Raw genomic sequence first — 20,785 nt, forward strand, 5'->3', positions numbered from 1 at the left:
GAGGGGACAGATTCAGCAGCTTCACAGGTTCCCACTTTTCATTTTACAGCCTGCATCACTCACTTTGCACCAGTCTGATAAATAAGATGTGACTACTATGATAACTGCAGAACAAACTTTACAAACAAACAAACATAAGGACAGTGTGGAGGCACAGACCCGAGGAAGGCTGCAAAAAATGTGACTGCATCGGCGGGGGGGGGGGGGGGGGGGTGGGGGGCAGGGAGACTGGTCAGGGTTGAGGCAAAGGTGAACACAGGAAAACACTGCTAATGGTCAGGCACAGGTCAGCCACACTGCTGCCACATCAGGCCATCCTCCAGCAGGTCACCCCTTGAACATCCTGCTACTGTACGAGGTGTTACGGAGACACTGTTCTGTTAAGTTTACTTGCTGAATAAGGTTATACTGATGCTGGTGATCCTTTTTAATCTGTTAAAAAAAAAAAAAACAATGCAAGAAAAGAATTAAAGCCAATGTAACTAAGGGATGATTTTAATCAATTTATTTAAAAAAGAAACAAATCTGAAACAGAAATCACAACATAGAAAATACGAGTTACATCCTTAATTACCCATAAAGCCTTGGGATTCTACTTTAACCTGTTCTCGCTCTTTCCTCTGCATTTCTGTCATTTTCTGTTTGTGTCTTACTGTAAGAAGCACAGTCTGAGAGAACTAACCAGTGGACCTTGCATTTTAACAGTTTACAATCCCAACAAGGGATTTTACATCCACTTTCACAAGTGCTGAACAGGAAAGTCACATGTACTAAATGGGAATAAACGCTGGTAAGGACTACTTAACCTGTGTCAAGAATCTTTAATTGAATGTTTTGTCTTATTTGCTTCATAACCATTTGAACCACAGCTCTGATGCTGGCACGGCTACCTAAATGGTGAACATTGAATTCTGCATGTTCAGTTCATTGTTTTTAAAACCACCTAATCAATCCTAAGAAACAGTGCCAGAGTAAACCTACTCAGAAATGCCTTTGTGGAGCTGGAATCAATCTAGAAAAAAAAACATCCATCCATGAATGTAAAAGTATCTTTAATCAATGATGGCAGTTTGGGAAACAAAAAGTATTTAAAAAAAAACACAACCCTAGTATTATTTGAGTTTTAATGGTACAGTACAGTACGTGGGCAGACGGGGGAAAAGTCCTCTCTGCAGGATGTTATAGACACTGGACGCCCAGTCCGGATAGCAGGGTTAAATCCACACTACAATCCATCTTGTTTCCCCCTCAGAAGCCACTCACTGAGTGTAGAGACTGAGCTGTGGGGATGAGGCACACCAGAGAGGGGGAGGTGGGCGGGTGGATGAGGTCAGCTGAAGACTGTAATTGACTTGTTTGTGGGGAAAGGTGTACGTGGTTGCACGCCTCAGATGGCCTGGAAGCGGACTTACAAGTCCACAAAGTCCTGCAGGCTGTGTGAGTGTGGTGTGGAGGACACGAGGACGCCTCTGGAGGGTTAATGACACTACACTGTGTGTTTCCTCTGGAGAGTCAGCGTGTGCTGCTCTATTTCCACGTATCTGAGCATTACAGCACGTGAACACCATACTTATCTTTTTTTCTTTCTCGTTTCCATTTTTGTGGATGTGTCCCGTTAACCCTGACAGATGTTTAGTCAGACAGAGACGGCGAGCGCAGGGACCTGCCACTGGCTGGGCTGTTGCTGTAGGCGTGCGAGGTGTCCCTCTCTCTCTCCTTCTCCTTGTCCTTGCTTTCGTGCTTGTGCTTGTGCTTGTGTTTGTGCTTGTGCTTCTTCTTCTTCTTCTTGTGCTCGTGGTGGTGGTGGTGATGGTGGTGGCCGTGCTCGCTGCCGTGTTTGGAGGACGAAGAGGTGGTCTCTTTAGAGAAGGACGGCACCGGCGTGGCGGGCATGGAGAGCATGGACTGTTCGACCGACGGTGGCTCTTTGCCTTAAAAGAAAAAGAATGTGAATGTGTCTTCTCTGGTTATCGGTTTATTTGTTTTTAGAAATGTGATGAGTGAAATACTCTGTGTGTGTGTGTGTGTACTTACCTGGTGTAGAGGGTCTCTCTAACAGATTGAGGTGGTGGTGGATGAAGGCCTGACTATCATGAACAGTCTCCATATCAATATCTTCATCTTCCATGGTGTTAAACTACAACACACACCAGAACTGCTTATTAACACCACATAAAAATCACTTGTATATCTCTTGTATAACACAGAACAAGCACAACAAAAGACTGTTACAGTAAAAGTCATCAATAATTAGCCTGAGGAAAAAATTCAAACCGAGAACAAAAGCCTTTAGAAGAGCAGGGGTGCAGAAACAGTAAAGTCCCTTTACCCTGATCTTGAAGCGCCCTCCTCTCCCATCATCGTCCTGCTGCTGCAGTACCTGCCCTGGCTCTGGAGGCGAGCCCAGCGGGGTCTCAGCTTTCCTCTTCAGGCCCTGAGGTGGCTGGCCCACCCCACACACCCCTAACGAAATAGGATCTGGCTCTTCATCCACCTGGAAGACACAAACAAGAGAGAAACTTGAAATGTGTGGTAGTATCATCACTTCCGTCTGCACAGTCTGACCTGGGCCCCAGGTTCATCTGTGATACAAGGAGGATGATGAGGTACAGCGTAACAGTGTTGGATGCACTGTGCTGCGGTAGCCCGAATTACACAGATCTAGACCTAAGAAAATTAATGTTGCAAGAAAATTTCCATGTTGTATGACTCAGTCAAAGATGTTCAAACAGAGGGAGATACAGACCACCAAGCAGCTCACTGACTACATCACCACTGGCACAGAAACCAATGAAACTCCAGCTGTTGTGTGATGTAGTGTGTCTTTAGCTGAAACCACACAATTTATGGTCAAAATACAAATACAGCCTGGTGACCGCACACCACTTACAGCTACGTAGCTCATGCCGACACCGTGGATCCCTATACTGGCAGGTGTGTCCATAACGGCGCTGACCCCCAGCTCAGGCTTGATGGTTGGGTTGAGCACAGCTTTCTTCTCCTTCAGATTAAGCACGAGGCCCAGCTCTGGCAGCGGCAGGCAGGAAGGTCGGGTCAGACCAAACAACGTGTAGTAGAGGTTCACAGTGTCGCAGCGTAGCCGCCAATCGTGTGAGGTACCTGGGTAAAAAGGTGAGATGGAGACAACAAATGAAGTGGTGGGTTGTCCTGAGGACCTAAGGGTCTTTGATGCTGGCCATGTTATTGCAACATCCATGGTTCAAAAATCCCTTAGTCTCCTGTCACTACTGTCTGCTATCAAACATAAGACGAGCATGTCCAAAGAAAACACTGAAGAAAACCTGTCAGACGATCAAACGCATCAAGACTGCATGAACTGCAGGGCAGCCACCATCCGTGGAGGCGCTAAAAGAAATGCCAGGACAATGAGGGACATAGGGATGAAAGGTCAAAGGACGAGAGAGAGGCAAGGAGGTAGAGAGAGGAAAAGAAAGAAAAAGGAAGGAAACAGGAAGAAAGAAAGAAAGAAGAAAGCTACACTGAGGGTTGCAGGAAACAAATCCAGAGTTAACACCAATCTTGAGCTGAGGAAGGCACTGCATGTACATTTTTAACTGCACATTGTACTCCACAGAGACAACATGAGCACAACTGAGTAAAGGATAATGAGCTCTCAGTGTCATCAGCGCTGAACGCATCATTATATGGATCATTTGAGCAGCAGTGCTCTGAGAGATGCAGTGAATTAAACACCAGATACTGCTGAAGCTGATGATCCAGAGGCCAGGCACCTAACATGTGGGGAGGAGGACAGCTGAAATGAACGAGTCTAACAGCAGCAGAACGTTACTCTGAGGTTTGTGCTCGTACAGCACTGACCTTCAGCTGGTGAAACATCATCCTGTGTGAGTGTGGTGTTTAACACACGGGGCCTGTGGGTTATGGGGGGGGAATAAAACAACCAACACATTTTCATAACATAGTATTTAAGGTTCCCACTCTCTGGTCACTGTGTATTTAAACTGGCAGCGCAGTCGGGCTGAACTACAGGAGCCACCACACCGACCGACCGACCGACCGACAAACAAAAAGTGAGCTGGAAATAATGATGATCAACGTTTTTTGTTCATCCTTCATGCTTGTAAGTCAATAAATAAAATAGCATGCTGCAGTAAGAGCCCTATGGTCTCGAGGAATATGGAATTATGTACATATACTTGTATTTGGGTTTTGAGGCCGTGTGTATTTGGATTGGAAGACTGAACCTTTATGGCCTGGCTAGTGAGCTGAAAGACACATAGGACCCCCTGGAAGAGAAAGAAATAATGAAACCTGAGGACACAATAGAACCGTGTGTGTGTGTGTGTGTGTGTGTGTGTGTGTGTGTGTGTACAGGCACGGCACCAAAGCAGACCTTAACCTTTTTCATTTCAGGACTGGAAGAAACAACTATACAATAATGAAAGACAAAAAAAAAAAAAAAGAGAGGGAGTAAAATATTTCATCTGAGGCGCCCTTTCAGCCTGAATCCACTGCAACTGCTTCCATGAAGAGCGTGATGCTTTTAGCTGTTGCTGATACAAATGTTGGTTAGTTCTTACTGTACCTAACATGTCTGAGACAACAATGACTATCGTTAGATGGACAGAAAAGTTCTTCATTTATTTAGCTCTTCAGCTTCTCAAATGTGAGGATCAACATGTTTTATGTTCATTTAAAAAAATCACAGATTAATCCATAATAAAAATGACCTGCTGTACAATACTGTACATGGCTGAACATTTCACAGGTAACAAATGTGTAGCCACATATGTGCAAGTAAGCAAGTGGACCCATACATCATCCAGGATTATGCACCTATTCTGAACAATTCCACTAAGAACAGATTAGAAGAAGAAAGGCAGAGAAGATATACTTGTCTCCATATACTTGGAGACACGTTTATGGATCTGCAGTCAAATCCTAGAGCCTGTCATTCTTCTTCTGTTGGAAGAGAGAAGCAAAGTCTGGAAAGCAGCTGATTGAGACACACAAGTGTTGCATTACCCATCTGAAAACACAAAAAACACAAGAACTGCCTTTTTCACTCTGATTCCTTTAAAGTTAATTCAAAGCCCCCTGGGAAATACTGTAAAAGGATTACAGAGAACTTTCAAACAGTGTCAGTGAACTGAGCCGCAGCAGACTGGTTTAGCAGACTGACAGAAGTCTGTCCAGTCAAACACATGTGTAAAGGGAACTTAATACATCTCTGCCTTTGTAAATCTGAAAGAGAAAGAAAGCGATCTGTTATCACCTCATTTGATCCATGAGATGGTTCCAGACCACAGATGCAATTAATGATAGAAAGAAATATGTGAATTGATGGACGCCTTTTTCTAAGAGACTTGAGAACTATGTCTCATTTTATAAGGAGCTTTAGTTGGACTGGACAGAGCAGCAGTGTATGTGATTCTCTCCACCAACTGAACAACACAGAGAAGAAAAATCAAGTCTGTGAAAACAAGAACCCTGCTGGGCTGGGAGGAGCTCTGGTGGTGACAAACGTCCACATCACAGTGATGGATGGAACCAACTGGTGCTACTAGGACCTTTCAATGCTTATAAGTTCTTAAAAGAACAACTTTTAAATCAAATCCACCTCAGGGTAAACAAGAAGAGAACTGGTCAAAAGAGTCTGGGTCCCGTTGTGAAAGATATTGTGCTTTTCAGTACAATGGTGAATATTCACTGCTGACACTTTAATTGAAAAAAACAAAAACAAATGCTTTGTCTACAGGGACAAAGAATTTTAGCTCAAATAGATTGACTTGAACTTAGTGTCAGATGAAAGCATAGAAAATGTTAGTGAATAACGTGTTTTCTTGGTTCTGTGACGTGCACTGTGCTGTACTGTCAGAGCACTTTCTGCAAGAACAACTGAACATGTATTAACCACACTCTCATCAGTGTAATTTCCCTCTTCTGCTTGTGGTTAGATCCTACATCATAACAGTAGTAGGAAAAGTTGAGCTGTAATTTGTTCTTGAGTGAAAAAGCCAAAGAGCAAACTGTCCAAAACCTATTGATCATTTAAGACATATTGAATGCAGTACTGAATATCCCAAAAGCCTAATGAGACAGATGTGCATCCACAGAGCTGAACAACTCTAACACATCATAAACTTATTGATGACAGTAATGTGAGAATGTCTCCAGAAAGAAGCAGACACAGCTCAGTATGTACTAACACATCAGGAAGTGACACACTGTCCCTTTTCTTTATGAATTGCTTGTTGCCAAAGACAACTGAATTTGTAATGTCCATGCCTAAAATTGGCAACAGTTTTGTTCACCACGTTCTTAACGCACTGCCAACTAACATCTGATCAACAGTGATGTAAAGGATTTAGAAAAGGTTGGGTTATAGCTTAGTCATAAGCTGATTGATAGAACACACTTTCAATGTGTACAGTGACAATCTGCTGAATTTCAGTTAGTCAGATAAAAAGTTTGGAAATCATTTTATATCTCGCCTTTCATAAAGAGTGCAGCCGTGTATTTGTCTAACCTGAGTTCATGAGCTTCCAGAGTTGGTCGACCAGTGCTTCATTACACAGTGTGGAGTCTGTCGTCTTGGTGAAAGGTGGATTCTTGCACAGCAGACCCAGGATCTTATGTCTGATTGGACAACAAAACAGGAAGCACAGACAAGCAAAAATCATACACAAGAAGATGAAAATACATACACTGGATGTTTGTGTGTCAATGGAACAGGTATTTAACATTAACTATAGCCTCCTTTGAACAGCACCCATGCATGATCCCTGATCCAAATGGTAAAATACACCACAGAGATTTAGTAACACAAAGCTTCTTTCTAACTCCGGATCAAACCCACTTGATTTGTCTAAACTGAGAAACTGTACATTTTCTTAGCCTTTATTTTCAATGAAATCATTTTAGGAAGCCAGTGTGAACAGGAGGAAAAATTACAGCAACAAAAACTGTTTTTAAGTAGATATGTATATGCAGTTATTGCATTAAGTAACACTTGAAAAAACCTATCTGAAGGCGTAAAGGCCCTAATTCAAAGAAACGCCCTGGACCAGAGGTGAAATGTGATCATCCCAGTGACATTCACTTACTTTTAAACTCAAAGATTTGAATATTTTTGATGACAGAGCCTGTTTTCTTTTTAAAATCTCAAAACATTTCACTACAGCATGAATGCGTGTTCAAAGAGTACATGTGTGTGCTGGCTGCAAGCATGTGATAGGTGTTAGCTGACCTGACATAATGAACTGGGTCATTCTGGACCATGACGAGCAGCCACTGCAGCTCTGCTGCACTTCTTTCAACTGGAGGACAAAAAACAAAACAAACAAAATTTTATATATATATATATATATTATTTTTTTTTTAAATATATTTTTATATTCATATGTATTTTATATAAATAGAAGAGCTTCAGCTAATAGTCAAACATCATGAGCTAATTACACACTTATGATCATTTTAATAGGGGACCTGGTCCCATGTCAGTGAACAGACACTTCCACCTTTCACTGCCACATATAAATTGAACATAATCTGTGATGATTCAAAATCTGAGATAAAATCTGTTTTTTTTTTTTAATCACCTTATTTTACAGGAAAACCCTGAGCAGTAAGTGTTGAATGTACAGCTAGTTAAGATAGATATATCCAGCTTAACTGGTGTCGCTAAACTTAGGACGCAGACACCAACTGATTTAAGACTAATATAAGAGCCACTTATGCTCATCTGCAGAGGCCTGTAAGCCTGATCAATGAGCTTCATAAGAATACTATAGCTAGTTATAGTACCAGCTAGCACACTTGTGTTAAACGTCATACCTCTTGTATAGTCCACCAGAGCGTCCAGTGCAGCGATGCGGACATCTACAAAGTGTCCATACTGAGCGTAGGACTTGAAGAGTGATGGGTCGCTGGGAATATGACCGTTCTTCTGAAGCTGACGAATCGCTCTCAGACAACTGGAGTGAAGGGGAGGACAGTAAAAAAGGCAGCACATTATTCCAGCTGTGTCACAATACAATCCTCATTTCCACTGACTTAATTCACCTGGTGCTTCCTACATATGAGAGAGCTGCCAGGAGAAACACATCCATGAACATATACAGGAACAGGTTTTACCCAGTACCTGACAGTGATGGTGTTTCTGAAGCTAGGCAGCAGTTTCTCCATGTTGAGGAACCGGGTGATCTCCTCCAGGATGAGACGGACATCAGCGTTTAAATTGTCCACTGTCCGCACCTCATTGTTGATGCTAATGGCTGGGGTCAGGGAGTTGGTCAGTGCTGCAATCAGATCCGCACGGTAGTAGTTATCTGAAAACTGAACACAGGCAACGGAGGAGGAGAAATCAAAATCCCTTTGTGAATTCTGATCAATGGGGCCAAAGATTTACAGCTGGCATCTGTTCTTATTTGGTTTTAAATAAGTCAAAAGAAGTATTTTAACCATTAGTGTTCATGATTCTAATTAATGACTTCATGATAAATAGAGTATGTGTATTTGTTTATAGCTGTTTCAAGTCTTAAAGTGTTACTCTGTGAGAGTAAAAGTGAGCAAATGTGTCTTTACTTTGTTTTTCCTGTTGTCATTATACTTGATGAGATCCAGTATAAAGTTGAGGACATCTTTGGGACAGAGGTTCTGGACATCCCTGAGTAACGCCATGGCAACCGGCATCGTCTGACATGGAAAACAAAGATGAAACGGCAAATCATGGTGTGATATGTGCAATGGAAAGGAGGAAAGGAACAATATTTGAAAGTTTGAATTTTTGTACAGAAAATTCTGGTGTCTTATCAGGGTTGTGTGTGTGTGTCTGCCTGTGCATTTTCCATCATTGTTTGTTTGATGTACCTTTTGTAGGAAGTAGCTCTGGAAGTTGATGAAGTTGTTGGTCTTGACGATGTTGGGACAGCTCTTACAGCAGAACATTCTGGTGAACAGGGACTTCATGGCTGGTGGGCCCTGCCATGTGCTCACCATGGCATTGGCTATCTGCAACAGGGTTACACACACCCACGACAACAGATGAACACAATTTTATAGTGAAACAGTCAGTCAGTTCCTTAGTAAAACATTAAGACTGGATTCAAGATTTCGGCTAAGCATAGGAAATGTAAAATGTACACAGAAGTTACAATAACTATACGAGAAACACTGTTTGGCACACAAATGACAAGTCAAGAATGTTGTAACTTGTATAACAATGTCCTTTCTGTCCGTTATAATTGTGTGGTGAGAAATAAACTCCAATGTTGAAGGCAAATGCACACGAGCAGCACATGCGGTTTCCACAGCTATGAAGACGAGTGGCTCCAGTGGTCTTTGAGTTCTAACGAAGGATATTGGGGAATTTATGTTAATGTGGTAATAAAGGGCTAAGGGTCACTGGCACAGGATGTTGTCATTTGGTTAGATAAATATAGGGGGGGGGGTATGCACATCGGAATGTTCCTGTATATGTGCATGCACGCATTCACAAAACACCTCTGTGTTTTCAGAGTGTCAGCTTTTTTTTTTTTTTAACATGTTCATGCATTTGATGTGTTTTTCCCCTCTGATTTTCAGCCCCGGGCTGTTCCTTCTTCCTTCCCACATTTTCTACCAAAAACAAGCGAGTAAATGCCCTCGCAACCAATTAGAATGCAACCAAGTCCTTCTGAGGGTTAAAGTCTTACTGCACTCTGTGGTCAGTGTTGGTATGTAGGTCTGTAAATGCATGAGTTCACGTGCATGTTAAGAGAGAGTTTGTGTAGGAGTAGTACTAGTAGTAGTAGTAAAAGTAGTAGTAGTCGTAGTAGTATGTACCAAAGGCCAACACAGCAACTCAGTGAAAGAAGTAAAGTGCCTCCACTCAGTATATCATGCTGTGAAAATATTGGTTCAGGTGGAACTCGAATGGCGGAAATCCAGTGGGGTTAAAGTTGGAACAGACCAAATGCAGAGAATGGAGAATTTCCTGTAGCTACAGAATAGGATTATTCAGTCGGCTGAGCTTATTAAGTGCAGCAAGGGTTAAAACTGGTGGGTGGCCTTTCGAGCTGGGAAGTTATATGTTGTTCTCATACTGTAGCCCCTTTTCACAATTTTGTTTAGACTACAGATTTTTGTGAAAATTCAGTTTAGAAAGTGACTAGAGGGGCACGAGTTATACGTAGACTGTCACCTACCATTAGAAATGAAAACAAGTTGCCTCCGATTTTTGACACAAATTCAAAACAGAGCTGAGTCACGCTAGTTTCACTGCCTCAGTATAAACTGAACAACTTTGTCTCTTTTCAGTCCCTCTCACCATGAATCATAGCCTTGTTGTTGCTCCTCTTTATTTTCTTTCATGTACTAATCCATCCACATTACTTCCTTTATCCTTCCCTCCAGTCTAACTCCACCTTTGCAAGCTAACTTCTACATACATTCTCCAGCCGTTCTTATTTTATGTCTTTCTGTATGTTTCTTTCAATCATTTTTATTGCCATTTGAAGTTAATTCCAGACCCATTAAAAACACACACTCAATAATTCACACACGATATAGCTAAAGTGGTTTCCATCACATAAACCATTTTTTTTTTTTTTTTTTTTTACCTCTGACACATTTGATGAGTCTAAGCAAAGAACCAAAACAAAACCAGACCTTGGCCATCTGGTACCACAGGCTTTGAACGGACCAAGTTGAAGACCTGACATTGCTAATGGATGAGATCATTTGTTTTTGTGGAAATTAGGCTCATTTATACTTCAGTGAAAAGGTGCCATGTGACATGTATAAACAGCAAAACAGAAGAGCTCTGTTAATAGCTCAGTGTCATGACATACACTCATTATCACTGCAAACAGAGGCCAAGAGGAGCCGAGAGAATTTCACATTCCAACACAAAAAAAAAAAAGCAGGGCGTGATTAAATGCTGGACCGGAAGTGAAGGTGGCTGGAATAAATCTGGAAAAAAATCTGACATCCAATCACAGCTGTGCCTTACACATTAAGAAACAGCAAGTACATGACATCAGTTGTTGACACATGAGGATTTGTCAGCCTGAAGTCAAAAGCTGTCATCTCTGCATCATGTGAGAAGCCTTGTGCTATTGTATAAATAAAGCTTTAGTGACAACTGTGGTGACTGGTGTTCATATTAAGCGTGTATCCATGATGCAGACTCAAGAGTCCCCCCTCAAAAAAAAAAAAAATGCTCCAATGCTGATAAAATACAAACACACACACATACATACCCTGGCCAAACAGAAGCAGGCCTGCATGCGGACTTTGTAGAAACACTGTTCTTGCTCTAGGATGTCGGTCAGAGCCAGTCTGGAGGCAGGAGTCGGGAACTTCTCCAGCGCTGAGATAGCCTCCTCCTATCACAGAGATAAGAGCACATTCAATATTTGCAAGTAACTAAGGGCTGAAAGAACTTCATCTAAAAGATGTTTGATCAGCTTTTGCAGGCAGAGAAGGCAAACGCACACATATATACAGATTATAGTAACCTAACTAAATAATTAATAAGCCTACAATTAAATGTAACTTTACCCAGTTACACTAACACTCGGATAAAAATGAGAAGCTGCTCCATACACGTCCTCTATTGCTCTTGGCTAATCAAAAAGAGCAAGGAGAGATAAGACGTTTGTTAGCACTGGAACCCAGAGCTTCGGGGTATTTTGACAAGCAGGAACTGGAACCGGCTACTGGAACCTATGCCTACTGGAAGTACTCACAATGAATACAGTGATCTGCCTTAGCTGAATGTACAAAAGATTGATTTACAAATGTTGAAAAACAGAAGACGTCCACACTGTTGAAAAGTGTACTATTGTTATTAGCCCACCTGTGCAACTACATCCCTCTCATAGCGCAGCTGATACTGCCACATGAAGTCGGCCTGTTCAAACTCCACCTTCCTCAGAATGGACATGTCCGGATCAATCCGGATCCAGAGGAGAGGAGAGTCAGCACTGCAGAGAAAAGAAGAGACAGGGACACATAAGCTGAAAGAAATGTGAAGTACTTCAACTCACACAGGTACCTGTAGGCGTCTGTGGAGACTGGTTCCCACAGATCGATCAGTGTTTCACACAGCATTTGATCATTTAATCTCATTAAATCTAATTTATAACAGACAGCAAACAGTGACAGCAGTAATGTCTTACTCCATGGCTGACAAATCCATGTCAACCTCCTCTCCATTCATCAGAGGGATCTTCTTTTTCTTGTTTCTGGGAAAAGAAAACAACAGAACAATCAGTGAACACTCGGCTGTGAGCATTCCACGCAATACAATAAAAAAAAAAATCTGTCAGTCTTAAAACTTCAACTGCTCCAGTTTTTCTCAACTTGTGTTGTTACGTTATGTGCCAAATTTTGTACGCAGAATAAGTAAAGGAATATGAACTATTGCGAATAGGCCTGCTGTGTGAAGCACAGAACATAATAAAATATTAAGTGTGCAAAATTCATTAATCATGATAGAATGAACTAGCGTGTTTTGCTGTACTATGTACCGTCTGCTCTTGGAGTGGCATGGGATGTCGTGTTTGAGGCTGTTCTCCTCTATCTGCAGTGTGTGGTTGAAGGACCCATCCAGCTCCTGCACTGTCACCTTGATGGGACCCTGCAGGGAAACAGTACATGTATGGGGTGGGTAAGGTATTTTGATTATACACGTAATGGTTCTGAGGGCGGTGGTGGTACGGTGGTTAGATCTGTACGGATTTCCTCCCACAGGTCAGATTAACTGACAACTCTAAGTCCACCTCCTTCAAAAGTATAAGCAGTATAGCTAATGAATGGATGCAATGGCTCTTTTAGCCTCCTTCAGACACGAAATCTGCCACATTGCTGGCTTCCTTTATCTGTTAAAGTCATGGCTTTTACTCTAAAGACAGACAGACAGACTCACTGCACATACTATATCCCAAGACCCACCACATATTTCTGAGTTCCAGATGATGTGTAGTCCTGACGTATCTCCAGCTCTAGCACGTTCCTCTTCCTGTTAAAGGCAAAACTTCCAAAAAATTTCACCACAGCACTCTGGTCTCTGGATACCAAAAGTTAAGACATACACAGATGATTGAGAATAGCTGGAGGGGTGGGGGGGGCATAACTAGTCGAGAGAATGAGGGCTATTTATATATATATGTATGTATGATGCAAGGGCATAAATCTATTTTAGGGCTTTGAGGGTAACTGGGCAGGAAGGGCCTTTCTCAGGGAGGTGACTGAGGACCCAACGGTCCCTTTAACTGCCTGTTTTCAAACAGAGACTCATTACAGGTGAAGGATACACCCATTGTTTGATGAGCGGGCCGATGTCTTTGCCAGAGACGTTGGAGATGGATTTGAGGAAAGCGTGAGTAGACAGAAGCATCTGGCTCCACATGTGACTCTGGTACTTCTGGGATGAGGCCGTACTAGCCAGACTGAGGAGCTTGTTGAAAACCTAAACGAGGGAAGCACAGAGGAGGACAGCAGAGGATGTACAGTAGACATGTTAAACTAATTTGACAGTCTCAGTTACAGAGACAAAGAAGACAAGACAAAGCCGGTCGTAGCTGACCTGCAGCATGAACTCCATGCTGATCCTGTTTTCTATCAACCTCATCACCAGGTGGGCCTTACACTGGAACATCTTGTAGTACTCCCAGGACAACGTGTGGGGGTGTTTGATGGAGAAGTGAAGGTGGGGAGTTGGACTGAAAAGAAAAAAGTTCAGTGTTTATCCAGAAAATGACTCATTTACCTACTCTCAAACATTAAACTCGACGTGTGAAGATTCAAACTGAAATGAAATGTATTACTTGTCTTTCTCTTTGCCTCCACTGAAGGTTGGGTGCAACAGAACCCCTCCCATCTTGAGCTCATAGTCCACAATCTTATCCAGCTCCTGTTTACAAGAGAATACAATTTATTAACATTTATAGAAGCTCAGTAAAAAAATAAAATAACTTAAATACAATCCTAAATACGAAATATGTAAACAAACAAAGACAAACTGATAATCAAAACAGTTTACCATTAATTTTCTGGCAAACAAATATTTGACTGATTAATGAATCGACTACTCATTCCTGCTCTAATGAAAAGTCTAAAAATAGTGGGGGGGGAAAAAATCATCACAACCTCCCTCCCCGTTAACAAAGATGAAATGATGATGGAGGGGATAAAAAAAAAAATCACTATCTCACTGCAGCAGTTAGGCAGTTATCATCACTATGACAGGAAAACAGAGAATAAACATGTGAAAATAAAACTGTTACCTCTTTTATCCAGTGCCGATACTCATTGACTCCAAAGGTTTTCTTCAGGTAGAGGCCATAGATGTAGCCTGAGATTCCCTTCAACACCCACTCATCAGCCCTTCGGAAGAAACAACATATCATGTCACTGCAATGTAAGCTTAGAAAATACAGAACATTACAAAATAACAATGGATGCATTATGGGTGACTTAAAGTGCCTTCACAGTTTATGGCAAATGTCAAACCTTTCCAGGAATGAACAGTAGCAAATGAACTGCAGTTTAACACCATAGTTTCTGAAGTGCATTCATTTATGCTGAAGTGAATAAACCGCAGACTTGGACTCATTCAGACTCCATTATCATGAGAGCATGAAGCTATTTAAAAAAAAAAAAAAATCAGGCCAAGATAAATTACACTGAGTTACAAACAGAGCTTAATGATAAAACCCCTTTTATTTTGACCTTTCCAGTCTTTTTGTCCTCATTGTCTTAGGTTCTTTCAAAGTGGAAAACCTTTGTAAAGTATTTAAGGCCACACTGGAGTTGGTTCATCACTTTTTAATAGTGAATTTTATCCTCGGGGTATTTCTTGAAAGGCACTTGGCATGGCAATCACAACTCTCATAAATTAACCAACCTGGATTTATTAGCTTGTTAAAAAAAAAAAACCACACAACTGAGACACAACCGATTCAACCTCGGTGGTTTCACCGCTTGACGCTGAACTGAATCCAGACTGGCTTATGTAATAACGATGATTTCATCTATGTATGCACTTTAATCAACATTATGAAGAGAAGTATTTTCCTTTAAAGATTTGATTCATTCTTTGTATTTGTATTCTAATACGCTATATTACAGCTGATAATGAAGAACGGTGGAACACTGCATCTCTGAATCCCCCCTCTTCCTTGATCTCAACCTCACAGACCAACAGAACCTTCTTCTTGAAAAAAAAAAAAAAAAGCCCCATGTTCAAGCTTGGAAAATTGCAAAATGCCCTAAAACACAGCAACACAAGTAGAAAACAGTTTCTTCTTCTGTTAGACACATGAGACAGAGAGAGAACAGCAAGGAAAAACGGTCTTGTTTTTCCAAAGCTCATAACCAGCTTCACTATTTGTCAATACAGTTTCACAGACTTGGGAAAACAGCAGTTTCTCTCTTTCTTGTGCCCTCTCTTTTATATGTCTGACAGGCTACTGAGCACAGCCTGTTTTCAATTACAGGCCCCTGTAAACTGCCACTCTGATTAATTGCTAGCAGGCAGCGCCATGCTTTGCTAAAATCAAAGAGATCTGACTGACTTTCCTGAGGTCTTTCTTATGCACCAGCCAGCTCAACAACATAAGCAAACCAAGGTCCCACATCTGATGTGTGTTTAAGAGGTCACAGAGGATAAAAGAGGAGAGGAGCAGAAAGGACGACGAGAGGAGGTGAAGGAAGGACATGTAAGAATTCATTTTCAACAGTACAACAGAGCCACTTGTGTGTTAAAAGTCCTATTGATGGGCCTCATAACACGAGCAGGCCTCCCTGAATTATTCCCTCAGTCTCTCACACAGATGAGCCACACTGGCTGAGCTGACAGGCAGTAACACAGCGATCCATCATACCGGCGAATGCAGTCATTCAGGCCAGTGCTGGCACATCTTGTGACTCCGAGTACTGACAAAACAGCTGAGTTCTGTTGTAAATCTCTCATCACCAGCCTTATATGAAAAGGTCTGAGGTTTAAATGATACCGCACTTCTCAAAGAGACATGAATACAACGGAGAGAATGGCCCACCGCCTGGACTCCAGTGAAAATGGTTTGTACATTATGTGAATATGCTTCCAAACAACAATGACAGCACTTTTCCATTACATACAAATCTGGCCTCCGAAGATCACTGTGGTCTGTCCAAGGCTAAACACACAGCAACCTCTTCCCAGGATACTCAAAGTCACAGAACGCTTCAAATGACCTACAACACATTGTGGTAAAAATGAAAGTATTTAATACCTGAATTACTCAAAGGTGGCCTGCTGTCATAGAGAGGGGGAGACATGATGAATCGAGCTAATGGGGTTAAAAGCCCACACTTTGGGACAGTCTCATCTTGAAAGCATTCATAGTGTTGAACTCAGTCAGTCACATGAAAACTGAGAGAGACAGACACAGATGTCTGTAGTGATGGATTTTAATCCATCCAGGAAAAAAAACAAGTGCTTGTTTCAAGGACATTAGCTCTTCAGCTAATGCGAATCCCATTGGTAAGATATCTTTGATAAAAATCTTTCCATCTCAAACCCAGTGAATAACTATTGGCCACAACTTTCTGCTCTAAAAAGCTCTATGATTGGGTTGTTGCTTTGTTTTTGTTTTTATTTTGGCTTGTTTCCTGGCAGATGCAGAAAAAATGCTACTCACATACTGTAACACACAGACTGTCTTTTGACTGACACTGAGAATAGCCAATGATAATGGAGCCTTTAATAGGTGGAGGCTCTAAACAGCAAACTAAGTAAACGTAAGTCTCACCATGACATCCTAGAGATGAAACAGCCGAAGAACTGCTGAGCCAAAGCCTGGGCCAGACAGCGGCGAGTCTGTGGGGTCTGGTCTATGATCATAGCACTGTGAAGCAGGTTGGTACTGAAAGACAGAGACAGTCGCTGAAGTTTGACAGTGAATGGGAATGTGAATACAGTATGACCATAACCTGCTTACATGACCATGTTCTGTGAATTATCTTTATGGTTTATGCTCCAAGTTGCTATTGCTGGTAAACGGTTGCACTTAAAAGCACAGGTTTACACAAACAACACACACTATTTCATGATTACCTAAAAATGCTCATGGATGCATAGGAGGACACTTGTACATAGGCCTCGTCCACAAACACAGTCTTAAAGCAGGAATACGGGTAGCGGCATGTCAGGATCTCTTCATAAAACTCAAAAATCTCATGCAGGTAAGACATGGAGTGTTTGAGCAGCGGCAGCAGCTGTGGCAGGCAGAAATGAGTCACCTGAGAGGGGACAGGACCAAGGACAAGGTTAGTTATTAATTAGGACTTTTTATATTTTATATAAATACATTTGTGATATGTGACAGTACACTACAGTCTACCTCAGTGAATTCATCAACTAAATGTCACATGATTACAATGTGCAGCCTCATCCTCTTGAAAGGAACTTAGGACTGAAGGAAACTTAAACATCAAAACTGCCACCTTGTGTTTAGGGACATCTAGTGGTCATTAGCAGAAAATGAAAAGACTGACAAGATATTACTACATAACAACAGACCTGTGGTAAGCAACAGCTTAGTCCACAGTGTTTTACAGATGGCTGTAATTTCTAATGTTGTTAAGCAATTATCCTCACATCTGAGATGCTGGAACCAGAAATTGTGTTTGTTTGTTTGTTTGTGTGTGTCTGTTGATCATTCAGCTCACTGAGAGGGACTCTGGAGTTCTTTGCATGATGCGAGATACAGACTTTCTTTTCCCACATTGGCCACTACCAACCCACCTCATGCATGTAGGGGTCTACGAGGATTTCAAAGGGCCCAACAGCCAGGGAGATGTTGGGAGCTGCTGTGGGAATGGGGAGGACATAATGGAAAGTTTTCTTCCTCATGTCATGGGTGTAGATGGTCTCCACCAGATCGCCACAGGACACTGCCACCATGGAAGCATCCACGGTGAACTCCAGCTTCCATGTACAGAGCTCAGAGTAGGAATCCACGCAGGGGAACCAAAATCTGGGGCAGAAGTCAATCTTATCAGCTTTAAGCACAGGCTAAAACTTCAAATAAATACAATGACTAATGCTATTGTGGGTTTTATTACATTTAGTCAGCTTTAAGTGAGAGTCTGCACAGCCAGCCCTTACTTAGAATTTCTTTGGAAACTAATTTTTTCTTAAATTACCCCAACAAAAGAGTCTAATCAATGGATCTGTACAGGTGTATTACATGTTCCTAAGCATGTCGCTTTTCAGCAATATTTCAACTCCTATTAAACAGGGTGACTATAAACATTTCTTGATACCTGGTAGAGTTCTGGTAACCAAAGGAAAACACATGAGCTCCCCTCTCCGCCATGCTGCCCTCCACATCAGGAACAACAAAGTGGAGACCCCCTTTTGGCTGGTCCAGGGAAAATTCTATGTACACCTTTAAAACTTTCAAATCTGAAGACACAAAACACAGGAACATTAGTGTGATTAGCCACGACCTTATGGTCCAGTTTCTGTAGACCCCAACCCTAACCCTAACAAACCTTGGCAGTTCATCTCATGTGATCTTATCAACCCATACCATAAGGAACTGAAAATTTGGACTTCTGTATTTTTGCAACAATTTTGTGATAATGATGATGTGGGGACTTTTCTTGTCAAAATGCTAACTTGTTTTGTACTCCAAATCCTCTACACTTTACATTATCAATGAGCCTCTTTAACTGATAGAGGCCTTTACGCTTTGCCTCTTACCATCTCCTTGTTTCCAGAGTTCAGAGGGAACTTTGATGACCAGCTCCCCATGTCCTGCATCAGGGTCCACAGCACTCACTGCTGCTGTATAGGCACTAGAGAAATAGTTGAGGTTCCTCCTACAAAGACACACATAAAACAGTGACATCACCACCATACATACCTCTTAGAGTAGACAGACAATAATATTGATGAAAATATTCCCAGCATGTGAGGACATAAATAAAAATATTTTCTCTCCTATACTTTATCTGCTTACTAAATAACAGATATGAGTGTCTTACTCCAAATCTCAGTAAGCAGAGGACGCACACATACAGCACACTGATCATATACTCACTGCTTGGACTCGTGGTGGCACACCTCCAGTGTGGGGTCATTGTAAATGAATGGGGCTTCAAGTTCATTGACTCGAACCCTGTAAATGCGGCACTGTTTACTGTTGAGCTTGATCCTGTTCAGGTTGACCACTGTGGGGAAAATGGTCAGCTCAACAAAGCCCTGAGGGAAGAGAAGACAGAAGATGGTGAAAATGGACCGCAGCTGTTATCAGTAGCTGAGGTGATTTTTGTTGTCTGGATTAGAACCACAACATTGAGCTTTCTTAAAAATCAAAAACTGAAATCTGTGGTGGCTTTATCACAGCAGCAAAGTGTTTTTACATCCTTATAACTTAATAATGCAAAACATAATTCTGCAGGGCTGCAACACAATGACAAGCCTTAGTCTGACATGTAATATTTTCATTATATTTAGCAGGTACAAATAATGAATCATAAAACTGTTCAATACACCTGAGTTGCCAGTGTACAAAGTTTTTAACAGTAATTCTCCTTAATGCAGTAATTCCTTGAGTGAATGAGTCTGATGTGTAAATAGACAGACAAGAGGGAACACTGCTGTCCTGCAGTCACTTCTAACCATGAGAGTTTATATATAACATTACAAAGGGTGCTGGTGTATCGTAACTGCTGTACTCACGATGACAGACTTCCTCTGGAAGTTGATGTTGTTGATGCACACCGCCTGGTGGGTCGTAAAACAGTGACAGAAACACTTCGTCATTATCTGATATGAATCTGAACAATAAGTGTAACGATATCACTCCCTGTCATACAATAAGCAGAGGCATTTTAAACTGTATTTGTAACGTTGCTGTCTGTAAGAGTAGCTGATTTTAAACTGAAGCTATGTTAGCTAGGTTAACGTTTACTTTGCTTTATTATCAAACATGAATGCAAACCATTTTACTCCATTTAAGGCTAAGAGGAAAAAAATATACAGAAAGAACTTATAATTTGAAGGGGCGTGGGCTCTCAAATCCTTTATCCTTCTTCCTGTTCATCTTCGTTTGTTGTTGTCTTGACTGAAGTTTCAAGAAGCCGTACCGCTGCCCCGTGACGGTTCCCTCTTACCAGCCGTGCTCGGCTCCTTCGCTAGCTTCACACACAGCGGGCTCATACATTTGCCAAAGTGCAAAGAGTAAAGAAAAAGCGGTGCCCTCTAATGTACAACGACACCAACAAAACCGTTATATGTAACAGAATATCGAGGGTCGGAGTCAATTGCAGCATTCAACACTGCCCCTGTCTCTCTGTAAAGAGTGCTTTAGCTTCGGTTTGTGTCCCCCGGAGACGGCTGTGCAGTGTTTTTATTGCAACCACAGTGGACGTATCCATAAATATAGGTCGGCCATGACTAGCAGTCGGTATTGTCTGGAAGAGAACAGGTCCACATTCTGACTGCAAGAGTCACCGCGCATCAAAACATCCAAATATTCCCCGTCCGGCTGCTCATAGCATTGTGCTTGCGGCTCCAGTGTGTTCCGCCATTTTTGTTAGTAACCTCTGACCTGCCGCGTAAAAATGACAACAAACAAAAATTGCTTCAATATCAAAAGGACAATCACCAAAATGTATAACTCATATATTACAGGTAACGTACAATTGTTTATAAAATAAACGCAAATCAATCTAAATAATTTATATAAAAAAAGAGGATATACACGTTCGCTGCGTCAGAGAGGGGCGGAAACTGTTTGTCTACCAGGAAGTGCGGGAGCAA

General features: G+C 41.7%; 1 protein-coding gene across 1 annotated transcript; it reads right to left on the reverse strand.

The window, feature by feature from the left end:
• Positions 1-489: 489 nt before the first annotated feature.
• taf2 (TAF2 RNA polymerase II, TATA box binding protein (TBP)-associated factor) lies at positions 490-20,542 on the reverse strand. The gene is made up of 27 exons (XM_041045045.1): positions 20,017-20,542; positions 19,703-19,757; positions 19,062-19,222; positions 18,722-18,840; positions 18,280-18,421; positions 17,759-17,990; positions 17,069-17,253; positions 16,764-16,877; positions 14,256-14,355; positions 13,797-13,882; positions 13,556-13,691; positions 13,284-13,438; positions 12,922-13,036; positions 12,498-12,607; positions 12,147-12,212; positions 11,825-11,951; positions 11,226-11,351; positions 8,854-8,994; positions 8,569-8,679; positions 8,126-8,319; positions 7,819-7,958; positions 7,232-7,301; positions 6,512-6,621; positions 2,891-3,120; positions 2,330-2,494; positions 2,035-2,137; positions 490-1,931 (listed from the first exon to the last, which is right to left on the reverse strand). The coding sequence occupies exons 1-27, from the start codon at positions 20,064-20,066 to the stop codon at positions 1,633-1,635; spliced, it is 3,642 nt and encodes a 1,213-aa protein (XP_040900979.1). The 5' UTR covers positions 20,067-20,542; the 3' UTR covers positions 490-1,632.
• Positions 20,543-20,785: the final 243 nt, after the last annotated feature.

The sequence above is a fragment of the Toxotes jaculatrix genome, chromosome 8 (genome assembly GCF_017976425.1).
Source record: "Toxotes jaculatrix isolate fToxJac2 chromosome 8, fToxJac2.pri, whole genome shotgun sequence".
Classification (NCBI taxonomy): Eukaryota; Metazoa; Chordata; class Actinopteri; family Toxotidae; genus Toxotes; species Toxotes jaculatrix.

What these genes read in the sequence shown, in the direction of transcription:
- taf2 (XM_041045045.1), bottom strand. Translation starts at nt 20,066, where the DNA reads ATGAACAGGAAGAAGGATAAAGGATTTGAGAGCCCACGCCCCTTCAAA. An exon ending in CCTGCTTCTGTTTGGCCAGG is followed by an intron (nt 8,995 to 11,225) that starts GTATGTATGTGT and finishes ACCCTGTTGCAG; the next exon opens with ATAGCCAATGCCATGGTGAG. An exon ending in ATGACAACAGGAAAAACAAA is followed by an intron (nt 8,320 to 8,568) that starts GTAAAGACACAT and finishes GCCTGTGTTCAG; the next exon opens with TTTTCAGATAACTACTACCG.